The sequence below is a fragment of the Muntiacus reevesi genome, chromosome 2 (assembly GCF_963930625.1).
Source record: "Muntiacus reevesi chromosome 2, mMunRee1.1, whole genome shotgun sequence".
Lineage (NCBI taxonomy): Eukaryota > Metazoa > Chordata > Mammalia > Artiodactyla > Cervidae > Muntiacus > Muntiacus reevesi.
In genome coordinates this window covers 190,209,656-190,227,503 of record NC_089250.1, presented here as the reverse complement: position 1 = coordinate 190,227,503, position 17,848 = coordinate 190,209,656, and the positions used below count along the sequence as shown (strand labels likewise).

At 51.0% G+C, this 17,848-nt stretch overlaps 1 protein-coding gene across 1 annotated transcript in view; it reads right to left on the bottom strand.

The window, feature by feature from the left end:
• Positions 1 to 17,848, bottom strand: part of SNX29 (sorting nexin 29) — a 576,513-nt gene that overhangs the window by 53,619 nt on the left and 505,046 nt on the right. Inside the window, exon 20 of the mRNA XM_065924349.1 lies at positions 8,917 to 9,056. Coding sequence (XP_065780421.1) covers positions 8,917 to 9,056 — 140 coding nt within the window. The remainder of the gene's footprint in view (positions 1 to 8,916; positions 9,057 to 17,848) is intronic.

Genomic DNA, 17,848 nt, shown 5'->3' with positions numbered 1-17,848 from the left:
GCAGGAACTCACAGCTGATACCAAGTCCAGAGGCTGCCATCCGAGGAGACACTCACCTCCCTCTCCTGCCTTCAGGACCCCACAGAGACCGTCTCCAAGCCCAACACCCCACACTCTGATCTACTCCAAAACCAGTTTCCCCTTTGTCCCCTTGACCACCACCCCGCCCAGATATTTAGCCTCAAAATCTTGACATCATGAAGCAGGGCACCCAAAGCCAGTGTTCTGGGACAACTCCGAGAGATGGGGTGAGGAGGGAGGTGGGAGGGGGTTCAGGATGGGGGGGACACATGTGCACCCGTGGCTGATTCATGTCAATGTATGGCAAAAACCCATCACAATATTATAAAATAATTATCCTCCAGTTAAAATAAATTCATTAATTAAAAAAAAAAGGAAAAAAAAATCTTGGCATCGTCTGGTGCAGGCCCTCCCACCTTTTCTCTGGGCTCTTAGAAAAGCACCCTGCCCTGTCTCCCTAGCGCTCACGCCCCATCCCCAGCTGCCAGTAGGATACTCCTGAAGCACAGACCTGAGCTCAGAGAGCTGCAAAGACTCCCTTCCTGGAGACCAAGATGGCAACTCGCTCGAGACCTCTGAGCTCCCAGCCCTGCTTTCCAGGGCGTCCTGAGCACAAGGGCGGTGCCCTGTTCCCTGCGGTGGAGGACAGGGGGCCTCCGAGCTTTGCAGCTGTTCTGCACATCTGGGGGTGGGGTGGGGAACAAACCACCTCCCCCTTCGTGCCTAACAGAATGATGCATATCAAACTGGTATGAGCGGGTAGGGGTTAGTGATACCTGTCAACATTCAAACATGTGCCTGCCCCCAGAGCCAGAACCACTTCGAAAGATCAGTCCCACAGACCTACCTGCCAAAACGTACATCTATTTGAAATGTTTCTGGCAATACTGTTTGAGGGAGCCAAATCTGGAAACCTCTTAAGTGTTCAGATGGAGCGATGGTGAAATAAATTATGAAACAGCCATTGCACTGAGTACTCTGTAGCTTTCAAAGGGAATGAGCCAGCTTTATTAAATTAAAAAGGCAAACTACAGAGGGCTGCTTGGAGCCTGGCTTTGGCTTACATAAGTATTGACGCTTTCTGCAAAGTTACATAAGAAACTTGACAGCGATCGCAGAGGGTGGGGGGCCCGACACACAGCAGAGTGGGGTGTGATGTTTACTTCTCCTTCTTATATCTTTCTGTAGTGTTTCAGGATTTTTTTTTAATACCATGATTTTATCACTTCCTCCAAAACGTCTGCTCCCCAGACTCCTTTTCCCGTGCTCCCTTTCTGCTGGTAAAAAATAGTTACGCACATACAGGGCTTACTATGTGTGAGGCGCTGTTCTAGGAGTTCGACACGCACGTGGAATCCTGTGGGCCCCACGAGAGGGTGCTGGGAACACTGCCACTGTTCAGAGGAAGATGCTGAGGGCTGGAAGGGCTTCAGTGAGCTGCCCAAGGCCACACAGCTAGTCCGGAGCAGAGTGGGGCTACAAATGGGACAGTCTGACACCTACCCAGGGAACTCTGCAAATTTCTGGTGAATGAAGGGAAAACACGCTGCCTTGGAATAACTGCATGACCCGCACACCTATTGACCCTGAGGCCTGGGGCCCTGTCTCAGTCATCTGTGTGGTGATACTCCCCACCAACCTCCTTACCACCCCAGAGGCCCACATGGAGTCATGTAGGTGTCTGTGACCTGAATACAGGGCTGTGCTCTGCTTAGTCACTCAGTCGTGTCCGACTCTCTGTGACCCCTGGACTGTAGCCTGCCAGGCTCCTCTGTCCATGGGGATTCTCCAGGCAGAATACTGGAGTGGGTTTCCATGCCCTCCTCGAGGGGATCTTCCCCATCCAGGGACTAAAGCCAGGTCTCCTGCATTGCAGGTAGATTCTTCACCATCTGAGCCACCAGGGACGCCAGCAGAGAATACAGGGTTATCTATACGTAATAACACGGAGCACCTCCACATCTGCCTGGTCTGTTAGGACCTCAAGCGTGTCATAATCCTCTTCTCTCACCCCCAAGAGCCAGCCCTCAAATGTATCCGGGGTCCAATCACCCTTCACGTGGTTCTTCTCATCACTCTGGTCTAGCCACCACCTCTTCCTGCTTGGACCCTACAAAAGCCTCCCCCCCTTCACCTCCCCCTGCCCCCAACCTTGATTCTATTCTCTAATCTACATCCAGAGTGAGGATGCAAAAACATAAAGCAGGTCATGTTGCACTCCTGCCCCAACCCCTTCAGGTTGGAGTAAACCCTGAAGTCATTATTATGGCCTCCAAGGCCCTGCGTGATCCGACCCAGGTGATCTCTCCAGCCTCGTTCTCCTGCTCTCTGTTCTGGCCACACTGGCCTCATCTGACACAGCGGCTCACTCCTGCCTCAGGGCCTTTGCGCTCCCTGTCCCCTCTATCTGAACGCCCTTCCCTCAGAAATTCACAAGGTTTTCCCTCGGAGAGGCCTTCCCTGACCATCTGGGGGAAACACCACCCACGTGACCGGGACTCTCTAGTCTCTCTTGGTTAGTTTTCTTCAGAGACCTTCTTGTTCAGCGGCATATGACTTGTTTATTTGTCCATGCTCCATCTCTCTGACTCTGTTAAGGTGGTTTATGCTCTTTTTTTCTGTTTTGTTCGCTATTACACCCCAAGTGCCTGTTGAGTCCTTAGCAGGTAGGTAGGTGGTCAGTAAACACTGACTGGATGACAGGGGTGTTTGCCAAACACAAGTCCCTTTGACGGGGGTTTTCCCTGTATCTGTTCAGCAGTGTTCCTGCCCTGGAGGTATTCCAGGCTCCCCCACTTTTCCTGGTCGTGTAAAAGCTGCACCATCATCAGATTTGTGAAGCTCATCGTGCCCCTCTTCACCACCAAACAGAAAGAAATGGCAGGAGTGGAACATAATTACTATCACTGGTGGGATGTGTAGCTGTCACCCTCATCATCTTCAGAAAGAGTGATTTGTTCTGAGCTCTGTGGGCGGGAGTCCTATGGATGTGGAGGGCCTGTACCCTGGGGGACTGCACTTTCTCTGCATCCCTTGACACAGACCCTCCACAGGCCAGCAGATGGAGGTGATTAAGTGGCATTTTCCACGTCATCCCTCCAGGTGACAGGGTGGCAGGTCCCCCCGGGGAGAGACCTCCAGGTAATGAGCTTCTGAGGGATGGGGTGTCTTCCTGGGGGAGAGGCCTGGTCCCTAGAGGGAGGGCTGCCATGGGCTCTCAGGGTCCACAAAAAGCCAGCTGGTGCACACGGTTTCTCCCTGAGTCACTGCGTCTAGACGAGCAATCCCTGTGGGGAAGGAGGGAGGTAAGGCGGACTTCGGAAAAAGCCATGTTATCAATTAGCGTTTCACGAGCACATATATGTGCTGAGCACTCAGAGTCCCTGGACCTCAGGGCAGTACACTGGACTCTTGCTCTGGCCTGCAACTTACTCTCACCAGGACCTTAGGCAAACTGGTTAAATTTCCTAGGACCCAGATTTTCACCTGTAGACATGGATAGATGATGGATGGATGGACAGATGGAGGAAGAGACAGAGAAATGCCTGTAGGGTTTTCGTGGGGATTCTCTCCTAGTCTTTCTCACGAGTCTCGTCATCAACCACAGTCTACATAGAGAAGCGGCCGAGTACCGCTCTCACACAGAACCCTCATCTATCATCCTGGCAGAACAGGGACATCATACCTCTCCTCCCATTTCCCACATAAGGAAACTAAGACTCAAGAGGCTGCATCCTGGCCTAAGATCACCCTCCTCCTCCATGGCAGAGCTAGCAGGGAACAGCAGTGACTCCTGATTCCCCACGCTTTCCATTTAGACACTGGGGGTCTCAGACTCATCTGCCCATCACAAATCACTCACACGGATATTTCATTTTAAGCATGGCCCACATCTCGCCAGTCTGCCAGTCTGGCCTCAAGAGTGAGACTTCCTGAATGGGGTCTGCACTCTTTTCTGGCCTGGGAAATTTGGGCCAGTCCCCAAAAGCAGTGTGAGCCCAGGGTCATGGGAAGGAACCACGTGGCTCCTGTGAGTGGCCCCTGGCAGAGCGGCGTGTCTGCTGGGCTCCATGTGATCCTGGCGGCACCCAGGCTGGAACATCTCAACCCTAAGCCAAACCTCCAGCTTTCAGGGAGAATGTGGCAGCTCCTATTTCAGCAAAAAATATATTTAACAGCTTTGAGAGTAAATGTGGCAGCAGATGGGGGTGGGGAGTGGGGAAAACATCGACCATGTTTTCTGCCGAGAATCCGGTGGGGAGTGTGTGCTGTGCCCTACATTACTCCCGCTCCCACCCCCGGAACTCTTCCTCTTCCCCCATGGAGTGGCAGAACGTGGTGCATCTCCCAAGGCTGAAGTACTCTGCAGAAAAACATTTTAATAACATGCTAAACAACAGCATCGCAAATCACTGAAGTCTTCACAGAACTGTGGTCTGGTTCTGCAGAGTGACTTCTTGGAATCCACAATCCCCCCCTTCATTAATGCACCTTCCAAGGAGTACCCGACATTTCCCGACTGCTCACTCTGCCGAGTGTCACATCCTGGGGTCTGCCTGTCCCTCCAAAATGCCAGGAGGATGCAAATAATGTGAGGCCCCCCAAAGGAAGAGGGCACTAGGGTGTTGGTTTGGGCGGCAGGCTCTAATCTCCACGTGGGCCAGACACACACAGGGTTCAAAATGGAATAGAAATGGCCCACTTCCTACTGTCCTACTTTCTAATTCCGACTGCTGCTGGCATTAGCCAGGAAGCCAACGGGAGGCAGAGAGATCTGGAGAAAAAGAATTCAACCTGCTGATTCCTCAGCTCTCAGACGTGTGCAGATGGCAGAATCCTTGGAAGTCATGCTGCCCCTTGCAGAACACAGTGAAATACTGACACGTTAAACAGGAAAGACGAAGCGGAAAAGTGTGTGTAAAAGCAGGTGCCATGGAATACTGGATGCCAGCCCTGCACAAGCCTGAACGTTTGAAGGGTTTGGGTGAAGAAAAATGAGCAAATTCTATGCACTAGGCTTAATCCCCTGCCTCCCTTCACCCTCCCGTCCCTCATGGGAAAGGGACCACCTTGACCAAGGCTCAGCAGTGGATGAGCTCATGGAACACACTTCGGAACATGGAGGGTGAGCAGTGCAGCGTGGGTGCCTCACAGCCGGAGCCTACACGGCTGAGCAGCGGGTCAAAGCCAGCACTGCAAACTCATGTGTCTCCCGGGCCAGGCAGGTAACATGAGTGACTGTGGGTAAAAAAAATCCAGCCAAACACTTAACACAAATGGCACAGAAGACGACTCAGTGTCCAGGGGTGAGGGGGGATCTTCGGGGACAGGGCAGCACTGTGTGACTTCAGCCAGGTGTGGTCCGGTGGGAATACACTCTCTCTCTGGGAGATGGTGAAGGACAGGGAAGCCTGGCGTGCTGCAGTCCATGGGGTCGCAGAGAGTCGGACACGACTGAGCAACTGAACCACCAGCACCACCAGTGTAAAGAATCCACCTTCCGATGCAGGGGATGTGGGCTTGATCTCTGGTCAGGGGACTAAGATCCCATGTGCCAAGGGGCAACTAAGTCCGTGCACCATAACTAGGGATGCCTGTGTGCAATAAGTAGAGAAGCCCGCACACCGCAGCAAAGACCCAGTACAGCCAATAAATAAATAAAATGAAAAAAAAGGAAAGACCCAAGGAAATCTGTCAAGATTCTAAGAATAATTATGCTTTGGGGGGGTGGTTTGTTTCCTAAGTTGAGATAGACGCTTTTTAACTGGGACTCTCTCAGAGTGAGCTTCTGAGCTGAGATAGCAGGCCTGCTGCTTTCTAGAAGGATGCAGAGACAGGACACGATTACATGGAGGTCACTGGCAAGGACAGACCAGGGTGAGGCTCTCCTTCTGTCACCCCCTCATGAAATGGTCTGCAAGTTCCAACCTGCAGTACCATCTGACTTCAGAAAGACAGAGGAGGAGAGGGCAGTGAGCGGTGGAACTGCAAGGAAAGCTGTTTGCTATCAACTGGATTTGAGATCAAGGTTGAGTCCAGAGTTTCGTGTCGATATTGTATCATTTGCCACAGTCTCTTTTGTATGTTTTAAAGCCCATGAAATGGAATCCCACTTCCTCCATGCTAACTGGGCACAGGGCGAGGCTGGGACTGCACGACACGCCAAGACGCTCCTGTGTTGACAGGCGGTTGTCGCAATCCCACAGGCTGGAGTTTGGTGCATGCCCCACCAGAACTGCCTGAGCTACCCACCCCAGCAGTGGGGACACCAGCTCACCCCTATGAGGCAGCCTATTCTTCTCACACTTGCAGTGGGCAGCCTTTCGTAACCTCAGGGTCTTAGGACCACGTCTTGGACTCCATTTTCACCAGGAAATTTGATCCAAACACACATGACTCAGTGAGAAGTTGATTTCCAGTCCTCATCACAGACCAGGGGGCTGCCTTTAAAAGAAGAAGGGGGGCTTCCCTGATGGTCCAGTGGCTAAGACTCTGTGCTTCCAAAGCAGGGGGCCTGGCTTCCAGTCCTGCTCAGGGAACTGGATCCCACACAGCACAAGAGATCCTACATTCTGCAGCTAAGAACCAGCAGAGCCAAATAAATAAAACACACAATTTTTAAAAAGAAAAGAAGGGGACCTCCTCTCATGAACTGTAATGGTGTTTTCAAAATCAAGCCCCTAGCAGCACAAATAATTGAATGAAAGAAAAATACCATATGGTGTATTCCATTTGGAGGGGGAGAGGGGGAGACATCTTTTTTATCAGAGATAGCAGAGAACAACTGAATCTTCTCATAAAGGTCCTAAAACAATTAGAAAGATGGGAGTAAGCGGATTTGGCTTCAGTTTCAAAGCCTGGAGCAGGTTCAGTTTAGTTGCTTAGTTGTGTCTGACTCTGTGACCCCATGGAAGGCAGCACGCCAGGCCTCCCTGTCCATCACCAACTCTCGGAGTTTACTCAAACTCATGTCCATTGAGTCGGTGACGCCATCCAACCATCTCATCCTCTGTTGTGCCCTTCTCCTCCCGCCTTCAATCTTTCCCAGCATCAGGGTCTTTTCTAATGAGTCAGCTCTTCATATCAGGTGACCAAAGTAGTATAGTTTCAGCTTAAAGGATCAGTCCTTCCAATGAATATTCAGGACTGATTTCCTTTAGGATAGACTGGATGGATCTCCTTGCTGTCCAAGGGACTGGCAAGAGTCTTCTCCAACACCACAGTACAAAAACATCAATTCTTTGGCACTCAACTTTTTTTATAGTCCAACTCTCACATTCATACATGATTACTGGAAAAACCATAGCTTTGACTAGACAGGCCTTTGTTGGCAAAGTAATGTCTCTGCTTTTTAATATGCTGTCTAGATTGGTCATAACTTTTCTTCCAAGGAGCAAGCATCTTTTAATTTCATGGAGCAGGTAAGTCCTGTCAATGTCTGGTTGGAAGTTCAGCTTGGAAATTCCAGAAAGTGTGAAGCCAAAGATACTCCCCACACATAGAAGTAGAAAAAAGCCCCAATTTGAGTTACAGCATCACCGTTAGGACAAAACAGGTCTGCAAACACTCAGCACACTCATTTGAAGAGCTCCAGGGAAAGGAAACTCTTGCATTATCAGCAAACCAGTGTTTCTCAAATGACAAGTCCCAACCTACTTTCAGAGGCCCGAGGGTTTGCTATATGGATCCTTAGGTCTATTGTTTCCACTACAACGATAACATTTTAGAAATCATATACAGTTGACCCTTGAACAACATGGGTTTGAGCTGAGTGGGTCCACTTATACACAGATATTTTTCAATAGACATATTAGAAAGATTTTTGAAGATGTGCAATGATTTAAAAACTCGCAGATAAACTGCATAGTCTAGAAATACTAAAAAATTAAGAAAAAGCTAGGAATGTCACAAATGTATAAAATAAATGTAGACACCCAAAAATATGTGTTGTCTGACTGTTTATGTCATTGGCAAGGTCAACAGTAGGTTATGAGCAGCTAGGTTTGGGGGGAGTGAAAAGTTATACACAGATTTTCAACTGGGAGAGAAGTTAGCGCTTTTTACCTCCATGTGATTCATGGGTGGAGTATAATTATATTCTCTAGCATCTGAAGACTCAATAAAAACTAAGGACAGCTTCATCATGTGGGTTCCCTGAATCCCAGCATGCAGATGTCTTGATATGATGAGAGATGGATGAGGACTATGGGGAATAATCAGTGATAGGGCAGTGATACCAGCGAGGCCCACCAGCCCCAAAGAGTGGCTCAAACAGATGTTTTCCAGCAACGTGACCCGAGGAAAGCTGGGTCAGGGGGAGGTGGGGTCAGCACATGGATCACCGGCAAGGTATGTGGCAAGCTTGGGAGAAGCCAAGCTTCATCTGCATACCACTGTGAGCAAAGACTTGGTTTCATAAAAATCACTGGCCACTGTGCTAATCGATGATTCGGAATTGTGATAATGTTCTAAGTGTCTGATATGTAAAAATATTTTTTGCTTTTACTTTTATACAACCTGTAAGAACAAGGACTATATACCTAGTTTTAAGCCGGCTTATACTTAAAACATAAATATGAAAGCAATTTAAGTCGGGACCAGTGGGAGTCTTAGAGAAGCTGCCTTGGGTTCACTGCCAACATGCCTGGGAAAGCCTGAGAGAGACTACTTTAACTCCGGGACACCTGCGGGCTGCAATCTTTCCTGCGATCAAAATGTACCAAAGGACGAAACTGCAGAGTTCTGAATTTGGGGGAGCCTCGAATCAACAATGCTGACTGGCGGGCTCGCCCGCTCGGGTCTCCTGGGGTGTCCGGGACACAGACACGCGCCGCAGCCTAACCTCAGAGGAGAGCAGGCAGGCCGCGCTGGGCGGAGAACGTGACCGGTACTCACACGAAGAAGGGCATCAGCTGGGTCAGGGTCTCCTTCTGGGGGCTGGCGGTGAACTCAGGGACTGCCTGGATGACTTTGTTCATGACGCTGCGCAGGTAGGTCTGCAGCTGCTTCCTGCGTTCCTCCACAAACCTGGCGTCCTGGGAAGACAGACAGACAGATAGACAGGCGTCCTCAGGTAGGCTTTCTGCTTTCCTCAACCACCCGGAGAACACGCGACCAACAATCTTCTTTACCCAGAGTGAGTGCAAGTGTGCCTCAGGCTTTACACGTGTGACCACACTTAGTAACAGGGGAGATGCTCGTGATACTACTATTGGGGGGGGGTGTGTGTTAGTCACTCTGTGTCTGACTCTTTGCCACCCCATGGACTGTAGCCCCCCAGGTTCCTCTGTCCATGGGATTCTCCAGGCAAGAACACTGGAGTGGGTTGCCATGCCCTTCTCCAGGGGGTCTTCCCATCCCAAGGACTGAACCCCAAGGCTCTTGCATTGCAGGCAGATTCTTTACCATCTGAGCCATGAGGGAAGCCCACTATTACTGCTAAGTGGGGGCAGTGCAGGTTCATGAAATTTCCCACAGTGTATTCCCAGGAACGAATGAAATCTCAGCACCTGCAATGTGCCGAGCAGGGCGCTGGGATCTGGGACAGACCATGAACACAAAGGGTCACTGCGGTGGCCCTGGTGGAGGAGATAAATCAATCCGGTGACCACACAGGTCAGTGCATAACGTCATTCATCACACTGAGTGTGCCACCCTCCGGAGGGGTTGCTGAATTTTGCCTTCACGGGAATTTTCTAAAATAGGAATCAGTCACCACTATTTAAGAAGGATTTCATTAATAAACAAATTCCACCCTTTCTGAGAAACTAGGAAACTCAGCGACATGGCTCCACTCCCAGGGCCACTCCGGGGGTGGGGGTCTGCTTGGTGTGGCCCCGAGGCAAGCACAGGGTCCCAGGTCCACGCTCAGAACCCTGCTGGCTCACGCCCCCATGTCTGCCTGGCCCTTGTAGGCAGGGCTGACTTCCAGGCATGCCCCAGGGTGAGAACTTGGACCCGTGTGGTGACCTGCTGCCCCGATGTTGAAAATCTGAATAATTTCGGCATGAGGGGCCCTACATTTGCCATGGGCCCCACAGATCCCAGAGCCCCACCTGCTCATGTGCGTCTGAACTGGCCGGGGGGCGGTGGGGAGAGGGAGCTGGCTTGGAACAAGAAAATCGGGCCTGCGTTGGGGCTGGGGGACATCCTTCTTTGAGGAAGCGATGCTTCTTCCAGACTGGAGGCTGGTTGGGGCTAAGAGGGCACAGCAGAGCGAGGAGACGGGAGGAACAGGGTTACTCATCCTCACAGGGACACGAGACGCGCTCTCTGATGAGTCTCACATGACAAATGAGGAAACTGTGGCCCAGAGCGAGGCTGGGCTCCTCGCCCATGAGGTCCCACACCCAGAGCAGGACACTCATCGCCCCCTCTCCAACCGCCCCAGCCAGCCTGGGGCTCTGGAAGTCTGCAGAAGGCGCCCACATGCTCAGAGACACCTGAGGACAAGCCCTGTCCCCACAAGGCCCTGCCAAGAACCCGAGCACAGCCGGGAGATTCTTATGTGCTGCCAGGTTTAGCAAATAAAAAGACACGATGCCCAGTGAAATCTGAATTTCAGATAAACAATGAATTTTTCAGTATTCATAACTCCATATTCAATAATTCATGACTCAATAATTTTTTGGTATTCAAGTAGGGCTATACAATAAAACCTTTCCATGTAATATTTGAGACTCACTTAGACTTGGAAATTATTCACTGTTTATCTGAAATTCAGATTTTACGGGGTGTCCTGTATTTCATCTGCAACCCTCCTCTGGGTGCCAGCAGGCAGGAAGGAACACAGAGCATCTGCTGCTCCCCGGGGGCCGCTTCAAGGTCACAGCAAGGTCTTTTATTCCAGGGCCACCCTCTGATCTAGTGTCTCAGCGGGATGTTTCTCCAGAGGGTAATGGCGCTCCAACACTGGCTGGCCGTCCAACTTGGTCACCAGCGCGGTCCCAGGTTGGGGCTGGAATCTCCTGCAGTAGGGGCAGTGAAGGCATCGGGCCAGGAGAACCGCGGGTCCTTGCCCCAAGCTCAGTTACTCGGGCTCCGCTCACCCGTCTGATGCCTGGGTCTGCTCCCCGGCCTCCAAGTTTCAACCCATCATAAGCAATTACATGGTCCTCCTTGGGAAGGTGATTAATATGCCCAGGTTAATGCTGAATGGAGCCACTCAGGTCTGGTTTTTAACCTGCACAAGAAACCCTCAAGGACAGTTTGAAAGGCTTTGCAGCAGGAAGGCAAGAAAGGGGCCCAGCAGTCCCAGAAGAACTCATGGGGATTCCTCCTTTTTCAGAGGAAGGATGCTCAAAACACTCTGAGCACCAAGGAGAGGGTGGGGATGGCTCCCCGTGCAGCTTGTGGGGCTGTGCTGGGCTGCATGGTCCTGGTAGGGGAGGACGGGAGGACCCCCAAGTGAAGGTCAGAGGATCCCACCCGAGAGTCGAATCTGCCTGTTTTCACTAGGGCTTCTGCTGGCCCAGGTCCCAGGGCCAACAGGGGCTGGGCAGAAAGGTTACCACCTGGAGGAACCCCACATCCTTGCCATGCACAGATTCCTCGCCAGTCCCGGGAAACCCCAGCCAGCTCCTGATAAAACCCAACATGGCAGCAAGTTGAGTTTCACAGCTGAGCAATTTCTACTGAGCCGTTCAGAACAAGAGACGGGTGTCCGTGGAGTCTTCATGCGTGCTCTGCGCTCAGCACTTTCCCAGCGCCGCATATTTCCAGCACAGTGGAGGCTCGGGAAGAATAGGGAAATTGTCTGAGGTCTCAGGACCTGGAGGCAGCTCAGCAGGGTCCCAGGTCATTGGCCAATGAGCAAGTGAGAGCTGCCTTCAATTCTGAAGATGCTCTTCAATTTACAGAAGAAAAATCTATGGGTCCTTTAAATCCCAAAACATCTCCTAGTCAAGATGCAGTTCACAGAACTTGCAACTGCCTGTTGGTTGTAGCAGAAGGAAGCTGGTCACACGACTCTCTACCTGGACACTCTGTCCTCAGATCTCAATCTCATTCTGGGGGTTTAGACATCTTGAGTGGCCACGTATGACTCAGCAGGATGCGGTGAGGCTGCAAAGATCTCAGAATACCTCAGTCTTTCCTGGGACTGTCATTTCATTTTTCACTATGAAAGTTTCAAATTATGGCAGAAAGTAGAGTGCAGGGTGGTATAATGAACCCTCACGACCCTTTATCTAATAAAGTCTTAACCCTTTTCCATATTTTATCATTTTCACCTTCTTGCTAAGCTGTCTTAAAGTAAATTATAGTTATCATGATGTTTTAGTCCCTAAACACTTCAGGGTGTATTTCTAAAACACTAAGAACATTTTCCTACTGAACCACAACATTGCGGTCACCTCTAATAAGATGAATGATAACGTGTTGGTGTTCCCTTATACCTAGTGTGTATTTAAACGTCTGAATTTTCAAATGTGCCTACTGCTTACAGGATTTTTTTTTTTTTTAAGGGTGGAGTCCATCCCAGAACAAAGCTGGCAATTTTCCAGCAGGTTGAATGCAGTCTGGTTCAGATCAAATTCCCCCACAGGATTAGTGAGATTCTGACCAAAAGTCCTGTGGCCACAGGACTGGAAACAGTCAGTTTTCATTCTAATCCCCCAGAAAAGAAATGCCAAAGAATGTTCAAAGTACTGCAAAATTGCACTCATCTCATACCCTAGCAAAGTAATGCTCAAAATTCTCCAAGCCAGGCTTCAACAGTACATGAACCATGAACTTCCAAATGTTCAAGCTGGATTTAGAAAAGGCAGGGGAACCAGAGATCAAATTGCCAACATCCGTTGGATCATCGAAAAAGCAAGAGAGTTCCAGAAAAACATCTATTTCTGCTTTACTGACTATACCAACGCCTTTGACTGTGTGGTCACAACAAACTGTCGAAAATTCTTCAAGAGATGGGAATACCAGACCACCTGACCTGCCTTCTGAGAAATCTGAATGCGGGTTAAGAAGCAACAGTTAGAAGTGGACATGGAACAACATACTGGTTCCAAATCAGGAAAGGAGTTCGTCAAGGCTGTATATTGTCACCCTTCTTATTTAACTTGTATGCAGAGTACATCATGAGAATCGCTGGGCTGGAGGAAGCACAAGCTGGAATCAAGATTGCTGGGAGAAATATCAATAACTGCAGATATGCAGATGACACCACCCTTAGGGCAGAAAGTGAAGAAGAACTAAGAGCCTCTTGATGAAAGTGAAAGAGGAGAGTGAAGAAGTTGGCTTAAAGCTCAACATTCAGAAAACTAAGATCATGGCATCTGGTCCCATCACTTCATGGCAAATAGAAAGGGAAACAGTGGAAACAGTGGATAACTTTATATTTTTGGCCTCCAAAATCACTGCAGATGGTGACTGCAGTCATGGAATTAAAAGACGGTTACTCCTTGGAAGAAAAATTATGACCAACTTAGACAGCATATTAGAAAGCAGAGACATTGTTTTGCCAGCAAAGGTCCATCTAGTCAAGGCTATGGTTTTTCCAGTAGTCATGTAAGGATGTGAGAGTTGGACTATAAAGAAAGCTAAGTGCCAAAGAATTGATGTTTTTGAACTACGATCTTGGAGAAGACTCTTGAGAGTCCGTTGGACAGCAAGGAGATCCAACCAGTTCATCCTAAAGGAAATCAGTCCTGAATATTCATTAGAAGGACTGATGCTGAAGCTGAAACTCCAATACTTAGGCCACCTGATGTGAAGAACTGACTCATATGAAAAGACCCAGATGCTGGGAAAGATTGAGAGCGGGAGGAGAAGGGGATGACAGAGGATGAGATGGTTGGATGGCATCACTGACTCAATGGACATGAGTTTGGGTAAACTCTGGGAGTTGGTGATGGACAGGGAGGCCTGGAGTGCTGCAGTCCATGGGGTCAAAAAGAGTCGGACATGACTGAGCGACTGAACTGAACTGACCAAAAGGTGCAGATGGTAGTGCCTTTTCACCACAAGCTGCTAGTGGGCTTGTGTGGCCTAAAAACATGAAAACCAGGGTGCCAGGGCTTCCCAGGTGGTGCAGAGGTAAAGAATCCACCTGCCAATGCAGGAGACACGAGAGACATTGGTTTGATCCCTGGGTCGGGATGATCCTCTGGAGAAGGACATGGCAACCCACTCTGGTGTTCTTGCCTGGAGAATCCCATGGACAGAGGAGCCTGGAGGGATCCAGTTCATGGGGTCGCAAAGAGTCAGACACGACTGAGCACAGACAGAGGGAGCTGCATTCAGTGCAGGTTCCCGGCCTCTCCTGAGAAGTGGCCCTCGACAGCTGGACGCACCAGGGCCACCATCCCGGCCAGCCTCTGTGGGGACCTGACTGTGTACCACATGGGATTGTGCAAGACCCTTCAGACCCATCCAAGATCCACCCAGCAAGATGATCGCGTTCAAGGTGATCACATTCCAGAACAGCTTGCACTGCCACTGGCCAGCTCTACTGTGTGGTGGCTAAACCCCTCAGATGAGTGGCTGCTCATCTGCAAAGTGGGCTACGGGTGGTGTCTGTGTCATTTGTGATAGCCTAAGCTAAGCGCCCGGCAGCCAGCAGCGCCTGCCAGGCTCTGCGATGGATGCTGACATCTCTGGATGTTCAGCCAGGGTGCCTTTCCTCAGGGAGTTTCTCTGTGCACGGGGCAGGGACAGACTGGCAGACAGCGGTGCCCACGCAGGGCAAGTGCTGGGAGGCCACCATCCAGAGGTGAGCCAGGGAGCGCGTGGGAAGCTCGTGCGAGAAACAGAGGGAGGGTTTCACTTGAGGAGCCGACTCCTAAAGGGGCTCTTCAGCATCTCTTGGAGGCGAGACACCCATCCGGGGTCTAGGTGGGAGCCTTCAGGGGAGGAAAGGCATGCCAGGCGGAGGGAACAGCAATGAGGAGGCTGTAGGCAGAAGGAGCATGGTTTATGGGAGTGGCAGAAGGCAGGCCAGCGGGACTGGGCTGAGTGGCTCCCAGGAGCTGAGGCTGGAGCAGCAGGGGCTGGATGGCACACAGCCTCAGGGACCATGAAAGAGGCCGCCGGTGGAGGTGGGATGCAGGAAGTGCATTTAGAGAGACTGTTGGTGGCCAACGGGCTGCAGGCAGTCTGACACAAAGAGATGCCCGTAAACGCTGCCCCCTTGCCCAGGGTGCACATCTCAGCCTGCAGTGTGGCTCACATGAACCTTCTCGACATGGCCCAGCTTGCCCTGGCAACCTCCCTTCACGTTGCCCTAGCCCCACCCCATCAACACACACCCCACATCCCAGTAACCATGCTGCTGCTGCTGCTAAGTCACTTCAGTCGTGTCCGACTCTCTGGGACCCCATCCCTGGGATTCTCCAGGCAAGAACACTGGAGTGGGTTGCCATTTCCTTCTCCAAAGCATAAAAATGAAAAGTGAAAGTGAAGTCGCTGAGTCAAGTCCAACTCTTCGCAACCCCATGGACTGCAGGCTACCAGGCTCCTCCGTCCATGAGATTTTCCAGGCAAGAGTACTGGAGTGGGGTGCCATTGCCTTCTCCACCCAGTGACCATAGCAGCTCCGTAAACACTTGCTGTAAGAACATACAAACATGGTGGGGGGGGGTGGATTTAGGGGCGACAAGGCAGGCCACTGGAGCAAACGAGCCCAGACAAGAGACAACCAAGGCCCCTGATGGGGAGAGACACGGAGAGAAGCGGCCTCAGGCCAGCTGCCTGGTCCCCAGTGCCCCCCGGGCAGGGAGTGAGAGGCAGACGACGAATGAGCAAAGATGGGGAGCTGGTCCTTCGGGGACCCGGTTTGTCAGCTGGGCCCCCAGGGAAGAGACTGGCGTCCACATAGGGCCTGCCCTGCTGGACATGGGCCAGCACTTAAGGGGCTGTAGATCGTACGTGCGTTTTTCGGTTGTGCTCCTGGGGCTGCCGTCAACACGCAGCATCAGCGGCGGCGGGCTGGACAGCAGCCCAGCTCGCGGAATGCGCCAGATGCCTCTGGTGGCCACTTAATGAGCCCTCGCTGCCCGTGGCCCTGCAGTCATCTTGCGAGGCGCTCTTAGCGTAATACCATTGTCAGTTACGGTTGAGGACTAAGAATAGCAAAGGCAGTTAGTCCTCACGGTAAAAAAGAACACTCAGGACTATTTTAATGGGGGTATTTTTTTTCCTCCCTCCCGAAAAGGTTAATTTTATTTTGAGCTTCAAGAAGATAAAGACGCCATCAAATGAAGAAGAGCTATTTTTAAAACAATGGAAGGCTGTGAAGAAGACAGCGAGCTACCATTCCTGGAACCAGACCCCGGCCCCCTGTGCTTTCCCGCCTGTTCTCTCCTGGGTCTCTCCTTACAACGGCGCCTCCTCGACCACACCCCGTCTCTCCAAGGGGACCGTCCCCACGCGCCTGCACTTCCAGAGTCCCTCTTCATTCCTGTTTAAGTACATTGTGGTGGTTTATACAATATACAGAAGGTCTTGTCCATCAAGGGCATCAGGCCCTGTCGAGAGAGGCCATGGCAAGTCAGCTGATCTCACAGTGCCTCACTGGCTGGAGAATTCTAGGACTAGTTTCCCAAGAAGCCCAGCATCAGGGAACGACTTCAGTTCTATTTTAGAGCCGACATCCCACCAGGTGGGATGTGCTGATGGGCGACTATCCTTCATTCATTCACTCAGTGATCCGGCCACAAATTAGTTCACTCATTCATGCAACAGACAGCCTGCTGCGAGACAGGCGCTGCAGGGGAAGGAATAAATGAGACTCGGATCCTGCCTTCACAGAGCCTACAGTTGATGGAAAAGACAGACTAACTGATCATTACAAAAAGTGCGATGAGGCCAGGAACACACAGGATAAAGGTGCGCACAAGGTCTGCTGTGGGGGGTGTGGGGAGCACAGGGGGGCAGGCGGGCCTTTCCCGGGATCATGTGATATAATAGTTACAGTGGCATCAGCAGCAACAGGAAGAGGAGGTACTACTATTAACGTTTACTGAACAGAAAATTCCCCCTGCTGGGCGCTGGACTGAGCTCGTGCGTGCATGCTCAGTCATGTCCGCCTCTTTGTGACTTCATGGGCTGTAGTCCACCAGGCTTCTCTGTCCAGGGGATTTTCCAGGCAAGAATACTAGAGTGGGTTGCCATCTCCTTCTTCAGGGGATCTTCCCGACCCAGGGATCAAACTCAGGTCTCCTGCACTGGCAGGTAGACTCCTTACCATTAGCACCACCTGGCAAGACTGAGCATATTAAATGCTTTATAGATTCGCAGACACCCACTGGGATAGATACATTTTAGGATCCCCATGTCAGAGAGAGAAGCTGCCACTCAGAGGGGTGAGGGTGAGCGGCAGTGTCCAGACATGTAACTGCTGAGGGGTGGAGACAGGACTTGGCCCCAGGAAGCCGAGATCCACTCTACTCCAAGATAGAGGCAGAAAAGGGTGTTCGCTCTGAGAACCACCTAGAGAGTCCAAAGACCACAGCCGGAGGGCTCTTCTGGAGACCATCACACACTTGCTAATGGGAAACCAAGGAGAGAAAGGGCCTGTCGCTGCTGTTTTAAACATGCTGGACGGGGACTTCTGAGAGCAATGAAGGCAGGCAGGAAGGACCCTCGAAGCGGCTTCGCAAACATCACTGAGCCCCTTCGATAAGCGTCTCATTGGGTGTTTTTAGCAAGACTGCACAAAGTATCTTCACTTGCCTAACTCAGAAATAATAAAATCATAACTTAAAAAAGGAAGTTCTACTAATCTGTACATGGTGAGTGGGTTCCCAGAGGTCAGGACAGAGGTGCTGATGTTCACAACTGGGCCAAACAGGTGGGAGTGGCCTGACTGTTAAAATGAGTCTGGTTT